Below are 27,068 nucleotides of genomic sequence, written 5' to 3' on the forward strand. Positions count from 1 at the left end.
TTGTTATCTGCATGGTTAGGAATAACATTACAGTTTCCTTTGCTTTCACCATCCCATCTAATTACAGGTTTTGTTCCTACTGTAACCGACTTTCTTCATTGTCATACTGTAACCTTTATTCAACTTACTTTTTTAATAAAACATGAAAATGGGAAAACAAAATAGGAAAATAGGCTCTATTTTTAGTTATAGACTACTTGCTCTGTGTAAAGAAAAATGTAACAGAAAAACGGGGAAAAAAACCCAACGCTTCAGAAGTGGGAAATAAAGAACACCAAAGTATTCAGAGTATTTTATTTCAGACTTTTATAGGCTCCACTGCATTTTGAGAAACACTGGAAAGGGTCTAAATATATTCAAGAAAGGCTATGGGCAGCCATTATGATCAAGATGAAACTGAAACTCTTAAGGATTATATATGAAAATTTAGGCCTGATAAGATGAATTACCTTTCAGCACTTTAATTGCTTTTTTTTTTTTTTTTTTAATTTAATTTTTAGAATCTCCACATCGCTCTTATTACCTTGGAAAGTAGAAATTCCTTCCAATTCCAGAAGAATATAGAATTAATCTATTTCTAAATTAATTTTCTGCTTATAAAAATATTAGCCAGACAGTACATATTTAGATACTTTAGACATTAAAGGCTGATTTACCTTGTCACCTTCCGAGAATGTTATTCCATCAATGGCCCTCTTCCAAGTAATCTCGGGGATTGGTTCTCCTTCTGCTTCACAGATGAGCGTGGCTTTCCCATTCTCAAACGTGGTTTCATTTTTAAGTTGTATTATTTGAGGCTGTACTGTTAAAAATACAAATTACATTACTCATCCTGCACAAAGAATGTCATGTCAAAATCTATTTTTTAAACCACTTTTTTTTTTTTTTTTTTTTTTGTTAAAGTACATCCACGTTTGGTTTTTTTTTGTGGTTTGTTTGGTTTTTTTTTGTACTTAGGATTAACTAAAGGTTTAATGTTACCATCTATAAGAGTGATAAACTCTTCAGACTTCAAGTTGCATGAGAACCATCTCTGTATGCAGATGACCTGGACTCCTGGCTCAGCATGGTTGGCACCCTGAGGGCTGCCTGCTCCCTCACTGGGGTAGTGTGGAATAGGTCCTGGCTGATGAGCCCCTTCCTTGGTTGCTGTGATTGCCTATTTTGCTCCTGGCCCACTGTCCCTTAGGTACTAGCCTGCTCTAGCTACCCTCTGGCACTTCAGGAATGAAGCAAAGATTCAGTGATTCCATGATGGTCCCGCACCTGGGCAGGAATAACTCCATGCATCAGTGCAGTCTGGGTGCTGGCTGGCTGGCAAGCAGCTCTGCAGGGAAGGTCCAGAGTGTCCTGGTGCAGAAGAAGTTGACAATGAGCCAGCAATTCACCCCTGAGTAGAGAAGGCTCCAGGGATCTTAGCCATGCATATAAATATCTGATAGAGGTGATTACAGATAGAGCCAGAATCTTCTTAGTGGTGCCTGGTGACAGGACAAGAGGCAATGGGCACAAACTGAAACACAGGAAAAGGAAAAACCTTTCTTACTGAGAAGGTGACTAAATGGTAGAACAAGCTGCTCAGGAGACTCTGGAGTCTCCATCCTTGAAAATATTCAAACCCCAGCTATACATGGTTCTGAGATATGCTCTGGCTGACCCTGCTCTGATCAGGGGGTTGAACTGGATGGTCTCCAGAGGTGCCTTCCTGACTCATTCTTTGGCATTCTTTGATTCTGCAATAATCTGTGTTTGTCTTCAAATACAAATTATTTGGAAAAAATAAAGTATATTCATATTCTTGGACTGTAGTCTTTAGCAATATCTAACTGCCTTACAGAAATTACTGAATTTAACAAAATTCCTGGGTAACAAACATACTGTACTGTTTTTAACACTTAAGAAATGCACAGTCCTCTGATACAAACCTGTTTATCTTTACTTACTGAGTAAATTGGTGGTAAGATACATTTGAAAAATTCCAAATATTGTTTACATTCTTCAAATCATTCCACTTTATAGCCACGAGTACACAGCAAGTACAGCTCTCAAACTGTACTGTACCTTGTCAGGTTGTTTACATATGCAATACAATTTCTGGTTACATGTGAACACTTTTATTTAGGGGATTTGTTTGTACAATATTATAGAAGAACTAGTTGTAAAATGCGCATAGAATATTACTCTCTTCCATGGCATTCAAGTATCTTAATTAAAAATGTTTGGGTTCTACATATTCACTCATATATAATCATTAATAAGTTTCTCTGAACCTATCTTTACATATTGAAGCAGACACTCATCCCACTGTAAAACCCAACATGTAATCATGTAATAAGAATATGACAGAATATGTTTAGACCCCAAAACAATGAATTAAGTTTATATGAGTGAATTAAGTTATGGCAGCTATTAACATTGAGTTTGTCAACATTAAGTACACTTGTTGAAAGCAATGTATTTTCTAGGAAGTTTTCCCGAGTTTTGCTTTTGTGGAAGCCCTACTATGGTATATTGTATATGAAGCAGAAAATAAACAGAGAGGTAATCTATTTTCTAAAGCAGTTACTAAAGCGTATGCTGTGCAGAGGACTAATGTTTTTAGTGGATCAAAAGGGGAAATTCAGGGTGAAGGGACTCCAGGAGGTCATCTTGATCAACCTCCTCATCAACACAGTCAACAGACTGTTCAGTTCAGATTGCTCAGGGATTTGTTGTGCACTATCTTGAAAAATGCCCAGAACAGAGACTTTCTCACCAGCTTGTTCCAGTGCCTGACTGTCCTCATGGTGAAAAATATTTTCCTTATGTCTAGTCTCCTGTTTAATTTTATGACCACTATTTCATTTATGACTGTTGTCTCAAAGCTTCTGCATTCAGCATCACCAATAAAAATAACTAACAAAACAAGGTTCACATATGCTATATGCAGACACATCACATAACTCTCATTCATTTCCACCACACCATTCTTGGTCTCACTTCTCATTCCTTATCTCTATACTTCTTCTGTTGCTTGTCTACTGTCTGTTCACCCTTGACTATTACAAATAATCTATTGTGTGTTTACTGCATAGAGACGAAAAATAAGTAATATTTTACCTAACAAACCACTGAACCAATATACTGCTTCATTAAGATATAAAGTACGGTGAGCGCAGTAAGGAAATACCCTGAGTGATCACGGGCTCTTGAAATGTCAACTGAATCCAGCTTTACTGGAAGCAGTAGAAGGTAGTAAGCAAAGCATAACTGCTTTAACATAACATCAATTTGGCTGAGAAAAGCTGAAACTCTCCTCAGTGGTACAACAAGGGATGCCAGTTGAAAGAACTACAAAAAAGAATTTGAAAGACAAGATAACTAGGTTAAACTTAAAAATAACTTGAGTTATTGTTCTCACTTTGAGGATCATCCAAATGCCTATGAAATAATTTACCTTGGTACCAAGGTACTCTGTAGCTCTGTCTCTGAGCTACAATATAATCTGCTCTTTCCTTTCTTTCCTTTGATTATAATATCAACCCTGGAAACAAGACAAGACCTATAGCAGATATACCACTCATCAGAAAGGTATAATCTACAGTATTTTATGCCAGAAATTTCCAAAAATTTGGAATTACATTATTTCCATAACATGAGGATATCCCCATCTGGGCAACATGAAAAACAATAGGATCTGCTCCAGATTATGCATGTTCTAAAACATAATTAATAATTTTCAATTTTAAATCTTAGACATATTCTAAATTTGTAAGGCCTTCTTCAGATGGATCACTGCAAGACAAAAAAATTATCTTGACATTTTAGACATAAGCAGCTGACATTTAAAGAAATAAGCACTGATTAAACATCAAATTTATCTAGCTGACAGTTATTCCTAGGAAGAAGAGAGCTCATATGGTGGATATTGTTTAATTGCTTCATTTTTGTAGGTCATGAGTCATAATTTGCTATTGACTAGAAGTTTTAACAGTATTTGACAACTTTCTAATGACAATTTGGATACTGGAAAAATATTAAAATACTTTTGTGTACATGTAAATAACAATATTTATTTGAGAGTGCCAAGTCTAGTATTGACAGAAATGCTGACGCAGTTGTTTCCTACCCCCACTTTAACTGTTCTTTCTAAATTGACAAGATCATTCTCAAAGTGAATTTGCATTTGCTTGCCATACTTTGGCAAACATGAAACAAATGAAAATACAGCGTCTTGGAAAATAAATCCAGGAAGCTTTCAGGTCTGCTGGTTTCTTCAGTCAAAAATATTGAAATATTTGTATTATAATGTACTTGAAAAATTGTAAACTGAATGACCTGACTGAAATGAAAGAAGGCTTAAATGTGGAAAGGAGTTATGCTTAAGTTTAATTAAAATTACTTTATTTGGAAGGTAAATAACTGCTTACTACCGGACATGCCTTTTTAAAATATTAACAGAGTGATGCAGCCAAATACAGAAATAACATCTACTGGTTGGAAAGTTTGCTGTCTGAGCAGAGAAGGTTGGTGTTAAGTTCTCTAACATTCCCTCAATGAACAAGTTTCTTTCAGGTTCCTTTCTTGGTCTCTTCCGGATTCATCTCAGACAAGGGCTAAGCTCATTGCTGTATACCTATAGCTTCCAAAAAAGCTTAAAAAGAACATGGATAGCACTGTGAGGTTCTAGACTGGTTGCTTACAACTGATTCCTTGGAAAAGGTACGCAATTTATTGAATTCACAGAGTTCTACCCATACCTTTGACAAAAGAGTTTCATCGGACTTGGGAAGCAGCACATGTATAAAGCTTGAGATAGTCCTGATTGTATCTCATCAAAAGAACTGCTTTAGACAGCTTGTTATGAATACAAACATGGATTTACTGGTGAGAGGCTTAGTATATGTCTGTATCGCTGCCTGATAGGATCTCTTGGTTAACGTCATACATGAGGAATCATACTCATGCTATCTACTTGCACAGCCACATTTGAATCAGGTAGCAAAACTGCAACCCCATCCTCCTGGAAACTGCTGGTACAAATTGAATTTAGCAAAAAAGCTAGAGCCCAACAAGGAAATCTCTAAGAAACAGATTCCTGAAACTTGATTTCTGACATAATAAGGATTAGTACACACACCAGTATGAAGTGTTGACTTGATGTAGTGCATGATAAACCTGAGTCTTTGTACATGTTAAAATGGTATTACTACTTCACACACAAAGGGATTTAAGACTTGTCTTTTGAGAGAACCGGCATCACTGACATTGTAGACTGTATAATTTTTATTTTAAAAAAGTAGAGGTGTTCCAAACAGGTAAGGACATATGAGGGAGGAAGAAGGAATATAGAAAATGTATGAACTTTTGACACCACATGAAATGCACTTTGTGAAGCTGCCATTGGTTTACTTCATAATATCTAGGATGAGCAGGTACAATAGTTCTGTACAGAGATCCATGGATTCCCTTTACAGAGTCATTTATTCCAGTGAATTGAAATGAAGAGCTTCCATATATGTATTGAATGGTATCTTAGCAAAAAAATCTATATAACCACCAAACCAAAATCCATGCCAAAACATGTTAATATACTTCTTAAGCTTACAGGGAAACTAGTTCAGTTCGGTGTATTCTGAGCACTGTAAATGTAAAACAAATGCAGCTTCTCACCCCAATCTCATAGACTCAGTACAACCTCTTTGGTTCGAAGCTACATGTTTTGTGATGGCCTAAATTAATACAAATATTTAGTATTTGGAACACATTTAAGAGGTATAAGACAGGAGAGGTCTGTTACATTTTGTCTTGTCTGCCTTGGTGATAGATAATAAATTAATAATAGCACATATTTCTCTCAATAACCAATAAAAGTCATATTAAAAACAGCTGCAAAAACTTCCTGCTATAAAAAAAATTCAGATTATACTTAAAAAGACATCTAGAAAGTATTAAAAAAAAAGAAGTATGTGCTTAAATTACACAATAATTATAAAGGGTCTTCTGTAATGCATCTTGAGGTATTCATTTGACTTTCATGAAACTTATTGTCAGGAACTACTGAAATGCCAATGAAACGTTTTTTATAAGCTCAGGCTGCCCTCCCACTGATTATGTATGTAAAACACCTACACCAAGACTTTCCTCCACAATGTGAACCCTGTGTACCATTCCTGCTTATTATTTCATAGACAGGGTATTGTAACCAGAAAAGCACAGGAACGTGTGGTTCAGAGATTCATAACAGCTCCCACAGTGGGAGAAACTAAATAGACTGGAAGCTCACAGCTTAGAAAACAAATGAACCAATGAGAAAACTATATTTGATGTGAAGAACATATGGAAGTATCCTTCACTTTTTATTTTAAAATTATAATTCTTAGCCAAGTATATAAATAGGCTTTAAACATAAGAAACATTTTTTCATGCAAGAAAGAAATTACTTAAAAAATTTAGGAGTTTGGGATGTCATGGAAACAAAAAGGTTGTGCAGGTTCAAAATGAATCAAACTTATCCTATCTATTAAATAATTTGGATTTAGCTTTCCAGGGGGTTCCTAGAATAGTGGTTAATAAAAGATGGAAGAACATACATAGAAAGTACTTACTCTTAGTCTGGTGTCTCCCTTTCCCTATTCCTTCAACAAAAAAGTTACCTTGCCCTAGGCAAAAACTAAGTAAAATTAAGCCACACTTAAAATTACTCAATAAACAAAATTATTTATGTCTGAAACATCTCTAACTCATATGAAAACTAGCAAGTCTTTTCTAGTTCTTTATTTTTTTATTATTATTTTTTTGTTCAATTTTGGAAATCAAATGTTTCAGTTTTCCAAAAAAACTTCAAGATGTTATACATCTTGAAGGTGGGATGAAATATAAAATTGTATTCAATCTTCTTTCCTTTGAAAAGTAATTGAGAATAACTTTCAAGCACCTCAGAACAACAAATTAGCCCAATGGTTAGGCAACCCATCCGGAGTACGGAGCACGGGAGACAGCACAGCATGGAGGGCTATGAAGAGCTTCTCAAATAGGAAAGGCAGTGGAATGCACACAGACACAGCTGACCTACTCACCTGACACCATGGCTTCAGCCTCAGGCTCCCAGATCCCAAAGGACAGTATTATCCAACCCAACAGCTTAGCTCTTGCAATGCAAGTTTTAAATTACCCTCTCCTGTTAGAACTGTTTCACTTTGTATAAATTATTATTAGTTTTAACTGGAACCTTAAATTTAATTTTCCATGGTCCTAAGTACATGCTTTAGCTCTTCAAATATGAATAGTGTTTCTCTCTACGACAAGCTATAGTTACTGTAAAAAACTACCCAACACATTATCTTTTTTGTAGGTTTTTCATAAGTAATCTATAGCCTTGATCCTACATAATGTTTCTGAGGGAAGTTTTCTACATTCTCACAGATGCCTACTCTCACTAGCTACAGCTATAAAAAACTTCAAATACTGGTTGGTATAGCATAGAAAGAAAATAAAGGGGTTTCCTGTGACTACATTTATCCTTTGAAAGTCAGATCAGACAATACTTTTGTGACTACATCTGCAATCATGCACTTAAAAAAAATAAAAAAAAAAACAAGAAAGGAAAACAAATTAAAAAATCAGGAACACCTCTGCATAGTGTCATATCAAAAAAAAGTACTGCTTAAAAGACCAAATAATGTAGTTTTCCCCTGTCAGATTTTTCTCCTCTTTTTCTTCCTGCTTTTCTTTAAAGCAGCCAACTTTTAAAGGAAAAGCAGAGTGAATTAAAATTAACAATTTAACACTCCATTGTACTGTATCTGAATAGTAGAAAAGCAAATGCCAAAGACAGCCTTTTCAAAATTAAATTCAGGTGTAAAGGTTAAAGTAGCCAGCCGGGATGAAAAGGCTCTAAAATTATACAGTGGTTTGCTGCACCAGTAGACAACTAGCAGGAATACTGTTCCACTGAAATTTGTGAATTATCACCTCAGTTTCCTACTGTTTACATTTAAAAAGGGAGGATGGAACATACTATGCAGTACTTACCAAAAACTTGAAGGAATGTTTGTTTTTTATCATTTCCTGCTTTGTTTTTAGCATTACAGATATAAGGACCTGCATCAATATTTTTTATATCTCTTATTGTTAGTTCTGTATTGCTTCTTCTCAGCATATATTTTTCATTTTCTTCAATAAGTTTACCATTCCTAAAAAAAAAAAAGAACAATGGAGAAATCAACTGGTAGGTTCCAAACTCTGAAACAATGCGCTATGGAGGCATCAATATGTTGAAAATAATATTTGAGGGAAGAGAATGTTATTATGCTAGCCTCAAAAATGCATTAACCCACGTGATATAAATTGGCAGCATGTATTGAAGGGAGCTGATTTTAGCATAACAAAAATTGTTCTGCAGGATCATGGTGTTTTTTCTTAAGAATAATTATATGTGCACAAAGAAAAAATTCTTAACTGCATTTTGATGTTCAAGACCCCAGCTTTACAATTTTGTTGTGAGGTTCTAAGGTATATACATATTAATAATATTATATTATCTTTATTCTTAAATGATCAATATTGACTTAATGTTAAAAACATTCTTGTGACTAGAACTCTAACATATGGCTTACAATTAAGGAAGGATAGAAGAAGCAGGTTAGACAAATACAGTCTTGTACATGATAAACATTTTAAAGTGTATTTTCTAAATGTAACTATTGCAGTTCACATTAGTAACCAGGTACCAACTTACAAAAAAATACATTACATACATGTAGAGCCTACTGGCACATAAAGAACTCTTCCAAATTATTTCCACTCAGTTGTTGTTGGCTAGCCACAACTTAGTAAGCAGGCATGTCTCCAGATGTTTGAATGAGTTCTGACCAGATGGTACAGATATAATAAAACCTGTGAACAATTCTGAGGGCTGATTGAGGCTTGACTGGTCCATGTGAGCACCTTGGCATACGCAGTTTTCAAAAGAGCTCCTTTCTTCAAGATTGCATTTTATTTTATTTTTTTAATTTCTTCTGCTTAGTTTGCTGTAGGCTTTTTTTTGGTCTTATTTCTCTTGAGTCATCAGCAACCCCTTCTAATAAGCACCTACATAAAACTTGCTTGATTCTCATAAGCATTGATAATCCTGCTGACAAGGCCAACTTTTGAAAACAACCTATTTATAAAATGAAACCAATATGTATTACTATTCAATATGCCTAGTTTTGGACTTGAACAACACTGTTTTTTACCACCTTCTCAGATAATGCTACCAGCTATATATATTTAATATTTTCTAACGTATTATTTTCCTTAAAAGTGAGAATACTACTTCTTTCTTGGTAACATTTATATCTATTAACAGGATTCCCCGGGCATCTATATAGCCAGCATTTCAGTAACATTTATGTAAATAACTATAATCCACATAGCTGTCCGTTCAAGACATTATTGTGATTTTTGTTAATCTCCTTTCCAAAGCAAAAATGGAAATTGTTTTGCAGAACAGAAAAGGTCTTATTTTCCACATAAGTAGTTTCACAAAAACAATCTAGTGATTTCTGTTAGGAAACAAAAATCTATATTCAAAGTCAGAAGTATTTTACAAATGCCTGTTATCACAAACATCACCTGTATCTATGACTATTTCTAAGCAGAAATGAGATTATGACTGTTTTCTTGGACACTGTAGTGAAGAGGAAAGGTTCAGATTGATGTCAATATTGGAGAACAGGAAAACATTAATAACATTAAAAGCAGGTTACTTCTTTTTTTCAGATAACTCTAAGTCCTGTCAGTAAAGATAAATAGATAGATCCAGCTAAACTTTACTAGTTTAAATTACCTCCACATAAGTAAACAATCATCGTGTTTTCAGTAAAACCATATACGTAAGTAGATTTCCAGTTCCTGACCTGTACATATGGACCTTTATCTTTCAGTCCTGGCTAATGTAATTGTATTAGTGTATTGCCTCTCTGAAGGTTATGCTTTATACTAATGTAATATCAGCTTCAATAGAGATATCAGTTAAGTCGTAAAAGAATTAGATTCTCTGGGTCTATGAAATACCAACAAAGAACATATGGATATTAAATAGAGCAGCAACTAAATCTTGCTGACCTTTTTGCTTGACCAGTTTTTTCAAAGTCACTAATTTGTAAGTGAAGTAATGCTTTTTTTTTCTTCTTTTTTTTTTTGAAAAAGATTGACACTTAAGTGTAGACACCTTAATTTTAAATTGACAAAATCTAAACATTGTCAGCACCTGGAAATGAAAAGGGTCAACATAAAAGGTTAAATCTTTACTACATTATCTACTGTCTTAGAGTTTAAGACTTGAAACTACTGTTCTGTCCAGCATCTTGCTTACAGTCAACACAGAGGAACATATAAGATACCTCAACAGTACTGTCATTTTGGTTTAAAAATACAGCAATTTTTCATGCTCAAGCTGAAGTTGACCTGTTAAATCAGTTCACTGGAAACCAAAAAGGAAATGAGAGAAAATAAGATCAGGATAAATTATTTTTTAATTGACTAAAATATCAGTGTATTTTAAGGAATGTAAGACTACATAATGATAGACCCAAATAACGCAGGCCTGGCTAAAGAAACTTCAATACAGGGAATGAGAGAATAATTGGTGCCAGAGCCAATTTTAAAGGGCAACATAGACATGAGAACACTGAACTGTGTATAAAACTGGTCTTTAATCTTACTGAAACTTCTCAACAGGTATTGATATACTTTCTATAAGATATAATGAAAAACATCCAGCAGAAATGAGTAGAAATCATTCCCACCCTGTTTATCAGAACTTTTTCCTCAGCTCTCCAGAATTCTCTGTGTACTTTTGAATGTTTTACAAAGGAAACATTTTTCTCTGTTATAAAAGTTTGCATCTCTCTAGACTTTTTCTCTTAGCATAGCTATGTATTCAGAAAACAGACTTCCAATAAGTCACCCCATTATACCTGCCCATTTTACAAATGGTTAACCTGAGGCAAATTAAACAAAATGACTGAACTCACATAGATAAACTGTGCAGTTGGGAATAAAACTGAACACGATTCCCATAGCTTGCTGTAACCAAAAGTCATAATCCTTGCAAAATCAGCATTAGTGCTTAATGAAATTCAAGATGTAATTCCACTTGTTTATTTAAAAAGAAGCATAAAACTGAAGTTAATATCAGCTTACATTCAACATCAAAAAATAAACTAAACAGGATGAAATTGGGAATATGACACCTTAGCCATTAACGCTGATAGATGGATTCAATTAGGTTCTCAATGGATAACAATCATATTAATATTAGATAAATCAGTTTTGATAGACATTCCTACCATGGACAATGCTTTTTAGATTTTTCTCAAATACAAGGATTATGTTGATCTAGTTTTCCTACATTCAGTCTAATTGTTAAAGAAAAAGTATCTGAAGTATTCTAGAAAACTAGGGACTTTGTCTTGACATATTTGCAAGGTAAGTCCAAGGACAAGAAGAAGGTATTAGCTGACTGAATCCTTTTAACTGGCTACCTATATGTGAGTGAAAAGTGACCTGAACAGTTCAGGACAGAAATTTCAGGAATTTGACACAGAAAATTAGCACTGAAAACCAGAATTTAGAATCAAGTTTGCTTTCTCTAGAAAAAATAGTTTAGTTCCTCCCATCTTTTTCCCCCTGCTTGCGTATTAATAATTAGATTCTGTCATAGAGACCGGGGCCTTTTCCAGCTACTGCTTTACAATCTCTCACTGCCAGCAAATAAAAAAGCAAGCATTTTCCATTGTCAAGAATTTGTGGCCTAATGAGACAAAATAAAAAGAGAATGAAGGGGGGGCGGGGGGAGAACAAACCGCCCCAAAAACAGGGAAGAGAGGCACATAATCCAATATTACTCACTATGAGATGGTTCCGTAAATAGGAACAGAAAAGAAGCTTATGCATTTAAGATTCAGTATCCAGTACACAAGCCTGTGAAGCTTTTGTAAAAACTTCATGAAGATATTTAATGAATGGTTTAACAAGTCAGTCGGTTGCCTCAGGGGCTGACAAACCAAAGGAAAATCCTTCAGTAAGTTCTTATCAGTAGACATAGTGATAAGCATGCCTCCAAGACACAGCCTGAGTACATAGTGTAATATTTATAAAATATTAGAAAAAGCCCACAACTATAATCAGAGATATCCACAAACTGTGGAAATTTATGCTTTCTTTCTTAATAATGTACAACATGAATGCTGGTTGTCTTACAACAAGGCGATTTAGGATACCAAATTACAGACAACTCTTATTAATTCTGGCCAGGTAAGGCAGACTTTGTAAAAAATTACTTACTTTGAATTTAGCAGCAGTTCTTTAATTTGGGCTCTACATATTTTGTTTTTCTTCATTCTCCTTTTCATTAAATTTTGAATTCTAAGTCACATTCAGGAATTAACATTGTATTCTAATTATTTACATCTCCTGAGATCCATATTGCACAACAGAAAAATTTAAATCCACATTTAACTTATGGCATGTTAAGATAACGGTGTCAAGTCAAAGGAAGCTAACATTTAAAATGAATCTAACATTGTTCAGATTGCAAAGGAAATGAAAAATTGATGCAATCTGTTGTATGTCCCTTTTAAAAATACAATGACCTTTTAATTTGCCTGAAATAATATAAGAAGATGCGCATTTTTCAGGTCTAAAACAGAAATGTGCACTGATATGAAGTATCTGAGATACCTTATATCCCAGGACTGATGCATATCTTTGTTAAAATAGAATATAGAGTGGATGGATATTAAAACTTTTACGAATGTTATATGGTGTTCCCAAATGACATAACTATACTATGTTTATGTCATTGATATCATAAAAAACCACACCCAAACTTAAAAGCAGTTTCATTTTCAAAACATACTACACTTTAAAAATTATGTAATATACCCTTGAAATTTATTCAATGAAACACTCTGATGTCCTAGGGGTGTCTAAAGCCATACCTCCTGAATGTCATTGAAATGGAGAGTTAGGGTTAGAATCTATTTTTACAGATGGGGAAAATATTATCTTTGTTATCAGTGTTGCTGAACGGTATTGGTTATTTATTCATTGCATAAATGCAGTATGTTTTTACCTGATGAATTTGTGTGCAAAAGTTGAGACCTTTGCTTGTATTGCTTTTGAGACATGAACTCATTGTTTCAGCTTTATTTGTTTCTGCTCAAATAGGAGGATATCATATCAATATAATATTTTAGTTACCTTTTACATTTATCTCACTTGCTGGTGACCTGAGTGCAATTCAGTTTGTGTGAGTTCATTCACTCATTAACGCTGAATCTAGCTTTAGACATTATAACAGAATTGGAGAGCAAATGCTTTTAAAAGTTAAGAAATGAAGGTTGCATAGCTTAATAGACTGTGATAGAAAATCATGACACATTAAAGCAATGTGTTATGATGTGTAGACTTCAACTGAACTTACCTATACCAACTGATTTCAGGTGGAGGTGATCCAGTGGCTCTGCAGAACAAAGTTATTGCTTCTCCCCGATCTGCAGTGGCATTAAAGGACTTCTGTAGCAGAGTAATTGCAGGGGGAACTGAAAAATAAAACATTATGTCCTATTACTGAAAAACTAAATTGTTTCATGTGTTTCTTGAGAAATTTAAAGCACAGGATAGGATCCTTTACTAATTTTGGAATTTATGGTTACACTTAAGGATCAATTTACACTTGTAACCTGTAACACATGTTACATGAATCACTATTACTAGATTTTTAATATTATCAGGACATTTATAAACTTTTTTCCCCCCTCAATAGAATAAATTTTTAAAAGCTTTTTTCAGCAGTCCTTCAATTTTCTTACAGAAAATTTTTAAGTGACTGAAGTTACATCTAGAATGTATAAGACACAACGGAGTTATGATGGGCACTAATTTACCTATCTCAAATGAAAATATCTCTCTAGTCTTTTTTCTCTTTCATTCAATTATAAAGCTAACATGCAAATATGTACTTATGTCAGACAGTCCTTTTTAAAACAGGTGTCAGTATGTAGTAGTCGATTGTGTGTATTTAATTCTCTTTACTGAACTCCTGCATATTTCCTGGGCAGGAGTTTCACCAGCTTCAAAAGGTGAAATGTGATAGAACCCAATGGAAACAATCTATTTTTGGAAATTGTATTTCCAGAAATTGTAATTGTGGTCTGAGAGTGACATATTTTGTCTGTTCTTGATGGGATGAAGTTATGACTAAAATTGTAACAGTTTGCAGGGAACTTCTATCCAGCAGGAAAAAAGAAAAAAAAAAAAAAAAAAAAGCAATAGGATTTAAGACAAAACAACTCAAACGCTGATATTTAACATCTCTGCTCATATGGTAATTTTAAGACAGCTGTCCCTAGTCCCTAACATGTTTCCATTAACTATCAAACAAATAGACAAATAAAAACAATCCCAGCAGACTGGAAGAGGATACATGGTAAAGAAGGAATGTCAGGGAAAGTGAAAGGAAAGGGAAAAGAAGATTAGATCTTCAGAACTATACGTCTCTCTTAGCAAAAACATCCTGTCATCAGAATGACTCAGTTTTTAGCTTGAACTTTCACTACAGAAAAGAAGAAAAAACAGGCAACCCCAATGTATTTGCTTTTGGCTTCCCTTTGTACTTCTGCACAAACTTTTCCCACAACCGTTGAGAAACAACTTCATTTGCTTTGCACCAAATATTTCAGTTTTAATCAGAAGTCTTTCCACCTTCTGAACCTTAAATATATAAAATTATTTTGAATGTAATGTACCAGAATTACCAATGATCAGTAAGTAAATGTTGTTATGTACTTCTGTGTTTCACAGATCACTTCTTTCCTCTCTGAAATTGCATGGGACATTACCCAGAATACAAAACAGTTCTGTTGTGCAACAACAACTTATCCATCTTTCACGAAAAAAGGCCACTTATAAAGCATTTAATACATTTTAGCCATTTTGCAATGCATTCTAAAGTCTAGGCCTGGAAAAATACTCAGTAACATGAGAAGGTGAAACAATTCTTTGCCAGAAGTAGCAGGTTCTTTGCTGCTCACAACTAACTGCAGGACTGTGAAATGCAGCACATTACTGAAGTGCTTCAATGTTCAAAGAATTACTGCAATAACAATGAAATGAAATATTATTTCTTCTTTTCAAAAGTCAAATTTTGTTTTTCTCATCATTTTTTTCTGGGAAAAGATCTGCTTTTCTTTGGTTTTGTTCTTGTATGTATGTAGGATGGAACTAAAGCGTGAACCTAAAAGAGGAAAAGCCAAATCTATACTGGCAAGTCTCTCACATTTCACACTTAACAGCAAAGTGGCACAATCCAGTCACATTTAGAGTGAAAACAATTTTTTCATTAATGTCAGTTGAGATCAGGATGTCTATTCCATTTATGGAACTGCCCAGACAGTGAAGAAAACTTAAAGAAATAAATCAACAAGACCACTGGGGGTGGGGATTGGAGAGAGAGAGGGGGGAAAAAAAAAAAGAAAAAAAGCAGGTTTTGTTTTCAGGAAGACTGGAATTATTTTGTTCTATTTTACATTAACCACCTTTTTTTCAAAAAACAAAGCAAACCAAAACATCCTGCCATTTAGACCACACTGTAAATACCAGCAGTGAAAAAATGCTATATAAATTTCAGTGTTGCTAGTAGAAAAAGATACCTAAACACTAGATTTCATAGAGATATTCCAACTCAAGTGTATTTCAAGTTATTACCCATTATACCCCCAATATTCCATAAATTAAAAACTACATTTTATATATCAAGCTTTGTTACAAGATTTTAATTATTTTAAAATCTGCATTCTGTTCAGATATAATTTTTGAAGCATTTTACCAAAAAACCCTACATTATAACAAACAGCAAGCTAAAACTAAAGACGTTTTCTAAAATATACTTATGTTGCTTTCACAGATTTTTATGTTAAGTATGTTTCACATATAATTTCTTCCCTATCTGAAATTTCCTGGGCTACAGATTGGATATGGAAATACCATGTCCCCAGAACAACGAATCTCCAAATTCATGGACTGATAATCTAGGGAAATGTATTTTAACACTTCCTTTTCAAATTTACTCAGCTTTCATCTTTTCCATAAGTTGGTAGCGAGAGGATTTCTGCTGCATTTCCAGGCCTTCACCGTCAAACTCTTCACCACAGAATCCCAGTCTTGCAACACTAACCAGAACACTGAATAGTGCTTTCAAAATAGTTTCTTTTACACTTTATAGTTTTTAGAACTATGTGCATGTGACTTGAGTCATAACTGCGGCTATGGTCAGCTAGTTTTGAACCTGGTATATAAAAGAACATACTCTACTACAGTCTGACAGAAATGTTACCCATTTCATTTCTACTTCCTGTTATTTACATCTTTCTCAGGAGTGAATTAGCCAATATTGTATCAATCAGCTTAGCGGCCAGGCACAGTAGAGAATGGAAGAAATATTTTCAAGACACATACCATTGTCTTCTCTAATTCCTTCTCTTCAAAATGAAATACATCTCTACAACATTAACTTTATTTGTAGATGTAAGTGACCACTATGTTCAACTATTTAATCATTTTATTCTTGTGGTTGCAAGGTCAACCCTTCATTTTATTGTAATAGTTCTAGTGGTGGTTCATTTTTCTTGCCTCCACATACCAGAAGAAACCGTTCTGTAGGCAAGTATCATCCACATGGGCAGAGACGACTCATTTATGTCCAAAATGGCCCAAGAGGGAATTTATATCTTGTTCTTAAATATGAGATTTATGTTTCATACTAGATTTAATTTTCTCCTCCTCTTGAGAGGATTTGATCTCATACCATCTACCTGTGAGAAAGTGGTCTTCATTACTTTGTTTTAAGGTTGGGGTGCTCTCAACCTCTCAAAATGTTTTTCTACTGTCTCTCCCCTCCCTCTTTAGATGGACAGAGGCAAGGAAACAGTACTGAATGAAGTTCTTGTTCACACAAGAGGTGACCTTAGTTCAAATCTTTGTCCTGAATCAGAGCATGTATGGGTCACCTGCAGCATGGATAACACTCTATCTAGAGGGCAATGAGTAAAAAGATAGCTAATATCTTTCTTCTTTAATTAAAACTTTGTCACTGTCCTTGCAAAAGGGAATCCAGGATTTCACACAGTTGTACCATAGCTTACATTTTTGAGTGAAGTACATATAAGCATTGGAGTACATCATATTTGCAGAAGTATAAACAATATCAACTCTTGCTCTATAATAAAGAAGATATTTGAAAAGCAACATACTCATATACTATTTGCAGAAGGGAAACATCATACATGGAGAATTCTTCCACTCTCAAAATAAATCAGCAAAGCTACAACACCAGCCCCTATATTCCTCCTGAGAATATATTTCTACTGTAAACCCTAAATACAAGTGTAAAGAGCAAAGACTAATAATATTAATTTAATTATTAATATAATAATTCTCTATAGTCTCCTCTCCCTACAAACTGTCACAAAACCTTTAAATTTTTAAGCCTTGAAAGTATGCATTCTGTGGTGTGCCAGCTTTCCTATAATATTCCTATTTCTATGTTCTTTAGCTGTGGTTTATCCAGCTTTGGAGACCTTGTATACTTCTTACTATGGGTTTGTATAGATCTTAGATCTTTCTGTAGATTCTGTAGGCACTATTGTAATACAAGTAAATAAACAGTAAAGTTCTAACTTTTAATAGTTTCTACATACAAACACTGTCATGATAACTTTTTATACTAAGCTTTGATTATCCTCCTAAGCCAATATTATTGCTTACTTTTTTGGAAAAAGAATACATGGTGGAAATACAGCTGAGTACCTTTTAGTGACCTACAGACTGCTCCATGGCTCCTTTTTCCCCATTTTCTTTTCTGAATCAAATTCATTCATAGGTTTTCCTTTTCTCCAAAGAGTACTACAATTTTTCTTTCTTTCAGATTTTTAATATTGCTCTAAAAGCCTTCTTGGGCCAAATTTAATACATTCAGCTTTTTATATTAAAACATATTTATTCCTACAAATGAAGCAGAAAACAGCTCTTAATTGATACCACTCTACATGAGCAACCACGTCAGAATCAGTTAGCAACTCCTGCTCCCAACTCTGTGAACTGAAGTCTAGAGGTAAAGAGAGTGTTAGCATTCTTGTCTAGAGTCATAATAAACATATGAAGAAGCAAATTTGTGGATATAAACCACCAATAGGTGATGTGAAGTCAGACTATAGCTGCAATCTGACATTTTAGGTTAAAGTAGGCTCCCTCTCATCTCAACTGAATGTAAATATCAGATAGAAATGCAAGGTGTTCAGAATGTAGGTTCATAACCATGTACATAAATAGCAGCAGAAGAAAATGTCACTGAGGATTTAAAATACTATCAGATGTGCTGTTGGAACTGTGCATAACCAGGACTCAAGGTAACACAGCACCACAATGCACAGAGAGGAAAGCAATTTGTTGGGGGAGCTTCACAGTACGTAGAACATGTACTGCTATATTCTATCACAATACGTAGGATAATCACCCATTTCCTTGCCACTGTCTGTATACTATCTACAATAATATACAAATTCTGTTTCAAAGTTTGCTGCTTGACTATATGGATTAAATAACACTTCTGTCAGAATCTGATCTTTGTCCTGAAATTAATGGAAAATTCAACTTACATAATAACTTTTGTAAACTGAGGTTTGCCAAGAAGGACCAGTCAAGGACAAAGCATCTAAACTCAGAACCTAATAAGCCTGATGGAAGCAGTTTCATTGAAAAACAACATTAAACAGAAAGCTTAGATTAAAAATCCCCTTTATGAACTGTGTCCTTTCCAGACAATATATGAAGAGAGATTTATTTTTCAACAGGTCAACCCTGAATTTATGAGGGAGGTTGAGCTAAACGTTCCATATTGTCTTAAACCATTCATATTCCATCTTAGGGTTGTATTATAAACCAATAAAATATATAATGCCACTTTTCAGAAAACTTGTTATGTATTTTACTCCTCATAAAAATAAAATGTTAAAAATCTATACATAATACTGTTAATCTTAGTAAAATACATGTTGCTTTTTGGACAGTTAAAATATGTAAATGCAATGAAGGCAAATAACTATGAAAATCAAGCGTGGATTTTTAACAAATGACAAAACACTGAAAAACAAAGGGTGAACTGAACTACTATATATTATAATCTGAAACTCATTTGTTGCAGTGATTATTTTGTGAATGATTAAAAACAATAATCCAGGTTTTACATAAATATATACTGATATTATGAAATGCAATTAATTGTACTTACACAGTATAGATTTTTTTTTCAAATATTAAACAAATACATTTGTAGGAAAACAATACTAAACAGACATGACAACTATATTAACTAGTTTAATCAGGATATTTTAGAAGCTGATATATTTTAAAATAAACTATGATAATAAAGTAAGAAGTCAATTCAATAACTTTTACTCCTTACCATTCACAATAACAATTATGTCCCGAAAGTCAATTTCTCCTCTTGCTTCCACTCTTCCTTCACATCTGTATACTCCTTCATCACTTTTATTGATGTTAAGAATTTGGAGATTATTGTTTGCTAATACTGCAAATCGATCTAGAAAGGCAAGTAAGAGATCAAGGACTGTTAGTAAACCAAGACATGAGGAATGCTAACTTAATGAGTTATATTTATGTACTTTCTCCATACAATCAGAATGCTCATTGGCAAAACATTTCTCAGTTTAAAAGTAAAATCTCAGCTGATAAATTTGGTTTTTTCCTACTCCAAAATATATTGCTGTTTCCTAAAATTCAATATGGATTTTTCATCCATAACTTCCTACTTACTTTGAGGAGTCATTGAATGTAAGTTAAATTTATGAATTGTTGCAAAATGAGTGGAATATTCATTAACACCTACACAGAATATCAAACAGATTAAAGAAATGGAAAAAAGATAAATCAAGCAATTTATAACAGAATAAGTCAGAATATGTGTCTTCCCTCTCTCATCTAAATTAACCAAGTGTCTTTGTGCCCATTTTGCAGCTTATGCTTAATCTTTTCTCAGCTTGCTTGCCTTCTTTCCTTCCTCCTGTTTCTTTGCTCATTCGCTATTACTCAGTTTTGAGTAATATAATAATAACAATGAGGATATTTCTCATTATCGTACTCTGATTTGATTGGTAATAAATAAAATTATTTTTTCATGAAGTAAGTTTTCCCTGTGAAGGTAATTAGGGAATGATCTCTCTCCCTGCCCTCATTTTGACCCATGAGGCTTCCACTGTATTTTCCCTCCTCTGTCCAGTTGAGGAGGAGGAGTGGTGAGTGGCTTTGGTGGGCACCTGGCATCCAGCGAGAGTCAACCCACCACACCTGTTGCGAAGGGTAAGTGAGAGAGTGGCTGGGTGGGTGCCTGGAAACTGGCCAAGGTCAATCCACCATAACTAGTCAATATTAATGGAGTCTTTGGAGAAGAATTACTTCCTGCAATTCACCACACTTTTTTTTTGAAGAACCTGTGTACATGTTATTCCTTTCAGTATTGAAGGATGATGAGATTTACTAGTTTTCAGTTTTAACTAGCAACCAAGTGTCATTTTTTCACTTTGCTTTCCATTTTGATTCTGCTAGATTTTTAAAGTGTGCTAGATTTCTCATGACACAACACTGATATTGAAAAACAGTGATAAACAACACTTGGTAGAAAAGCTTTTACGTAGTCATAAAGTTAAGAGTCTATTCATAGAAGATATACATGTACATACATATTTACTAACAAAACAGCTTTTTATGCCTTGTCAGTTCTGTTTTGTTACCAAGAACTCTTTCAGAAAATTAAGCAAGAAATGAAAAAAGAAAATGTAATTATGCTTCACCTGACAGAGTTTTAAAGGAAATCAATAACCTCAGCACTTTTATGCTAATTGTGTCTAGTTTATTAAAGTCATGCTTGAACATTAATGCCATTTCACACACTACCACATACAAATTATATAATATTTTTCTTTCCTGTGCCTACACAATTCCCAGAGAGCTATGCTTCAATATGTTTTGGAAAGGTGATATGTAGCCCCTCTTTAAGCATTGGTAACCTTTCTTTTTTGTGGTATTTTTTTGTTTTTAACATAAATATTTAATATGTGAGGTGAACGAGAGGACTGGAGATCACCTTTATTGCTTTAAAATGCTGAAAAAAGTTTCATTTAGTAACAGGAAACAAAAACTGTAGATGTTGAATGGCTATCTTTTAAACTTTTGAAGAATAATATAATGGATACAGCAGAGAGATTCTCATGAGTAAAGTAGGTATAGCAGAAGAAAAAGATTTTGGGTCTTTTTCTGCCACTAATACTGTCTACATAGAGACAAAATTAATGTGCCTTGTATTTTAAGGCAACTTAAAAAATGAAATATGAATTGAATGTGTGACTTTAGAAACCATTGCTCTCCATGTTTTATGCTTTGGTAGGTTTGTGAAAGAACAGTTCACACTGCTGTAAAAATGCTACTAAGTATACGATTATATTCTTCTCATTCAACAGGAATCAATTGTGCGTAGACCAGCTAGGTCAACAAATGCACTGCAATCTTGACAGACAGAGGTTAGATCTGGGTGGACTCATATATACTATGGTACACTCAGGAGGTTCAGAGCAGTGGAATAAACTAGTAATACAACATGATTCACAGGAAAGCTATGCACACATAAAGTTCACTGTCCTGTGGATATCCTAATAAAAATTGTGTCCTATACTAAACAGATTACAGTTGGTGGATGTGGACAATGACTGGGTACTACACTCCTCCTGTTGGTCACTCTGTTTCTGAACTCAACTCATTCAACTTCAAATGCCTAATTTAGCACAGTTGCACCATCTTCCCCTTCAGTCAAATCAAATGTTAAGCAGTATGGAGGGCAAGAGGGATTGCCTATATTTTTTCAGTGCTTCATAATCAGAGCTTGAGGAAAAAAATGTAATAGTATTACATAATTAAGAGCATGAAATAACAGAATATATCAAAGCATACAGAAAACATGAAGGATGCACCAGTCCCCAATATTTTCTATCCAGTTTTATACAAGATACTATTTTCTACATGAATTATAGGTACATAACACACATATGCTATATTTATAGAAAACTGCTAATCTGATAGCGGAATTCTCACATACCTTAATGATTTGAGCAGCAACACAATAAAACATGCATATTTATACAGATAGTGGGCAATATATATGTAGCATATTTGTACTAACTGGGGCAGTTATCCTACTTCTAAAGTCAACTCCAACCATAAACTAATATAAAAATGTCTGTACACACAATTTCTACATTTGCTTTAAGCAATGTAGAATGAGTTGCATTTAATGTCCTTTGAAGCCCTAGTATTGTGTAATTGCAAATTATTGCAAATAATTGCAAATAACTGCAAACAAATTGCAAAGCAAAACACTCACAACTCCACATAAGATCTGATGAATGAAAACAAGCCCATTCACTTTCAAAGCTAGCAAAATGTCCCTAAGTCTCTTACAATGGAATTATGAGTCATGACAATTCAGCTGTAGATAACAAAAAAGAAAACCTTAGAACATTTCAAGGAAATGATGCTTTATATATTGCCCTATTAAATCTTAAGGAATGCAAGACCAGAAAGACTTTTGGAGGTCACTGTTCACCTAGGATTGTTGTGTTCTTTTCTTTTAGCAAGGAATGATGGACAGCCACTCCCACAGTTTCTTTCTTACTTTGTTCGTAGAACTGAAAAGAGCATATAAATCCTAGGATGATCTACCAGTAGAGCAGATAAGGTTTTGGGAACATTCAAAATTAATTCATAATGGTGAGAGGCTATTTCACCTATGGCTATTTCTGCTACAGGCCTACTACACAGGAAAAATCTTTTAAATCTTCACTTCTGATTTTCAGCACAGGCCTTCTGGGAGAAGAAATCAATCTTATGTTCAAATGGAACATACAAACATAGATACTAGCAACTGTCAAGAATTTGCAAAGCTGAAATAGTCAAAATTCTGTGCTGCAAAAATCCTACTAGTTGTAACATATACAACAGAATGGGCAAGAATATAACAGAAAAGCCATGAAATTAAAGTAATGTCATTATCTCATGTCTTCCTACTATCCCTGAGCTAAATGCTTAAAATTGAAGCTGCTTTCTCATAATCCTAAAAAACCTGCAACATACAATTCAGTTTGCATATGAAATTATTCAGTATTTTAGCTTACTATGAACTAAACCCCAACAAGAATATTAGTTACTTCTTTTTTAATAGGCACCATATAAAATATGACAGACAAATCTGACGCTACTTAATTTTAAATTATGTGAATAGGTTATAGGAACTGATCCTTTATTGGAAATTTTTAAGCTGGAAATTTAATAAAAAAAAGAGTCTTTTTATTTCACAAGGCATGAGAAAAGATGTAAGAAAAAAAACTGTAAGACTTTGGGTATTATCTTTTTCCACCTGCATTATAAACCCATATAGACATAACCAAAACTCAGAAAGATCACAATGTCCTATTTTTACATGATTGAAAAGGTCACTTCCTCCCAAGCATAACTGAGATCTTATTTGGGTACTGCTCTAGATCAGAACATAAGGAAAGTATATTGTTTAAATTAAAACCGTTTTCTGTTTTCATACCTTGTCACATTTCAAGCATTGTGAGAGAAAGTGGTGAAAAAGACAAATTTACACATTGAAATTTAACATCTCAGAATTTTACAAAATTATTTTGAAAAAGAAATAAAATGTTGCATTATTTCCATTGCTAACCCTACATCAGCCAGATTGTTTGGAAAAACAAATAAAATGCCAATAATAAAATAAAAAAAAAAGAAAGAGAGATTTCCTGAGGCAGTTTTACTTTTTCAAGCTCTGAGCTGCATCCTGGAAAAAGACTTTTTGCTAAATAGCCAAATTTTGTTTTGTCTTCAGAGTTCTTATTTGTCAAAATCTTCTGTGTATTACCTGCACTCATTATTTATTTACATGTATCAAAATTTCAACTAATTTTTTTCTAAGAGTAGAAGTTTGCTCTATCTTCTTTATGTCTAGATGACAGAAAGGATAGGAAATACTAAATAAGAAAGTTTATTTAAATTTTCCTTTCAAAATGGAGAGGAGTTTGAGTCCAGAAACATCAAACAAGCTTATTTTTTCCACACCAACTGCTCCATATTTATGTGATGTCCTAAGAGACTAAATATAACTTTTCATTTTCACTTTAAATAAAAATAATATCTAATTTCAAAAGAACAATAATTTTAAGTGCATACACTGCAACCTTAAGTTTTAGTACATGCAGAGATAAAGACTGATGAGAAGGTGGATCAGCTGGTTCATCAACAATGTTAGTTTCATTTCCAGAGAAAACATGGAAAATCTTGTTTTCCATAAAGGCAAAGACAACTATTGAGACAGCACTGAAAAAATGGTTCACAGTATTTGAGGGTGTAAATCAAATAAATTCTATATGCCTAATTAATTGTCTCTCTACAGGCTTAAAACTTGCATATGGGGAAGATGAGATCAATCTTCGCCTGACTTTATCAATCTAGCTTTTAGGGTATCTAGCCTAAGCAGATCACCTATATCTCTGTTGCTTGTAACTCAAAGGGTAACTTACACTCATACAAATAAACTCTCACAATAGTGCAAAAAATCTATTGACCTGGAATTCTCTGAGCTACTGTGCAAGTATACCAAAGTCAATGAAGTGTTTGGTCAGTGTCATAGCTTTGTATGCACGTTGAAGTTTGTCTGTGTATGTTATAAAAATGTATCAAACTCCTACATATATGGCAGTCCAGGAAGAGTTCCTGTGAAGGAGCTCCCAGCAATCTTTTGTCACTTTGACCCTCATGTTACATCTAGACAGAATTCCCAATTAGAAAAAATGATACATGAAGGAAACCATTGCATATGGATTCTCTATAGACTACAGAACCTGGTTAAATTCTACTAAGGTGCTGGGCTAATCAAAATCCTCCACTATAAATGTGATTAGTCTTCTTTTACAATATATTTTAATATTAATTAGAATGTATAACTTAAAGAGTTACCAAAATACTAACTGTCAGCAATAGTTGTGACTTCCTCATTCCTATACAACCAGCTGACAATGGGAGCAGGTGAACTAGTAACGCGGCAAACAACTTCTGCATCTTCTCCCTGTCTGAACTCTTGTGGAGATATTATGTCTCGGAACGTGAGCTTTTCTGAAAAGGAAGAAAACAGAACACAGTAAGAGTTACCAGTTCACTTAGCATTAAAATTATATGTGACACCAACTTAGGTAAACTGACTACTAAGCCTTCTCATTGTGACAATACAGAATTATTTATATAATATAATTTTCCCAGGTAAGACTCAAACGGTCTTGGACCATATACTATCATTTTGCATTATGAAAATCTTTGCTTTATTTATGTAAACAAGGCATGTTTTAGAAATACATTTTTCAGTGTTTTCAGTCATCCAGAGCCCAGTTTTGAAACTCTATTTGTTTAGAGGTTTATATATTCAGGTTAATAGTACATTTTCTGTCTTGTGTGTTTTATACCTTATGATCTTATTATTGAATTAAAACTTCATTTTTTTTATTCCATCAAAATCATCCAGATTATTTGGGAAAGTCTAATTAAAAAGGTGGAATTTTAGCTTCACTGACTATGAAAAACATAAGCTATGTAAAACACAAAATCTTAAAAGCCAATGGGAAACTATATGGAAAAAATGTAGTATTATCAAGTCATAAGAATTTGTAGTATTTTTCTTGAAGAAATAACCAAGATTTTTTTTTTTAGGACTGATGAAGCTTTTTATTTTACCAACCACAAATAACCAAATGGGATACTTAATTTTGTTAGTGGATTGAATAAGTTCAGTATTACTATAATTTAGTGTTAGAAGTTCAAAGTGGCATTAATCCATGATCTCATGAAAGATCTAATGCAGAAACAAATTGCCTGACAAAATCTTGCACACAAAAGAAACAAATTGACCTATGGACAGACCTATGGATCAAAGACTGCCAATTACATTTCAGAAGGCACTTTGGAGAACATAAGTCGGAGATGTAAGTCCATCTCCACCTTTTTGTATTGATATGAGTGAGGCTCAAATAATCCACAATTACCAAAGCAGAGGGAGCACACTTTTATTACATATATCTCTTGTGTAGTTTCACAAAGTATTTGTGTGAAATATTTGAAGTATTTGACCATATGTAAGTCAGAAGAAAAACTCTCACAGACATCAGTGACTACTGAACTAGACCCTAGAAATACAGTGTATCTGCCTTTTTCCTTACAATACATCACAAATATGAATAATTAAGCTTTTATATGTCAGTTCCCACAAACCTTCACATTTCCTGTGTAGGTCTTCAGAATTACCTAACCTCAGAATTCTTAAAATTAGCACATGTGAATACTTCAAAAGATTTGAGCCTTGCTCAACAGTTTGCTAATGAAGTGACTGGCATTGTGAAGCGTACAAATGGCACAAAATTTGAAATCCTTTGAACTGCCAGCTTTCAAGCCATCGTGTAATCACTTTTGACTGCTATGACTATTTTAATGTTTGTTTTATCAATAGATTTTTTTAAAAATATGTCTTTTGTTATCCAAGTAATCTGTATCTTTCAGAAGTAATGCTTTATGATTCTTTTCTGTATTTTCTGTCTCACCGCAATTCCTTAGTGCTCAGTCCATCCATAATTTTTTAATGAATGTTAAAAAAAAACTATTCCCCAATGAAATTAGAGAATAATTCAGCTGAAAGGCTGCTGGCATATGTCTCACACTTTCATCAGCAAAGGTCTTGCCTTATATCTTCTCTGTGTAGTTGTTTAACGTATTGTTCTTAGGCAGTTTTGATTGTTCTAAGGAATATAGTACAAAGTTAAGCTATTTAAATAAATTTTAAACCAAACCAACCAAACAGCCAACCAAACAAAAAATCTCTTGAGGAATCTCTTACTATAACAGAATGTATTTACTTTTCAAATGTACTCCTC

At 33.8% G+C, this 27,068-nt stretch overlaps 1 protein-coding gene across 2 annotated transcripts in view; it reads right to left on the reverse strand.

Moving 5' to 3' along the window:
• NCAM2 (neural cell adhesion molecule 2) overlaps positions 1-27,068 on the reverse strand; it is a 316,785-nt gene that overhangs the window by 121,973 nt on the left and 167,744 nt on the right. For both annotated transcript variants that reach the window (XM_080374442.1, XM_080374443.1), the window contains exons 4-8: positions 25,123-25,266; positions 19,490-19,627; positions 13,454-13,571; positions 8,014-8,174; positions 657-802 (exon numbers count right to left, since the gene is read on the reverse strand). In XM_080374442.1, coding sequence (XP_080230568.1) covers positions 657-802; positions 8,014-8,174; positions 13,454-13,571; positions 19,490-19,627; positions 25,123-25,266 — 707 coding nt within the window. The remainder of the gene's footprint in view (positions 1-656; positions 803-8,013; positions 8,175-13,453; positions 13,572-19,489; positions 19,628-25,122; positions 25,267-27,068) is intronic.

Source organism: Falco punctatus, assembly GCF_963210335.1.
Source record: "Falco punctatus genome assembly, chromosome: 2".
Lineage (NCBI taxonomy): Eukaryota > Metazoa > Chordata > Aves > Falconiformes > Falconidae > Falco > Falco punctatus.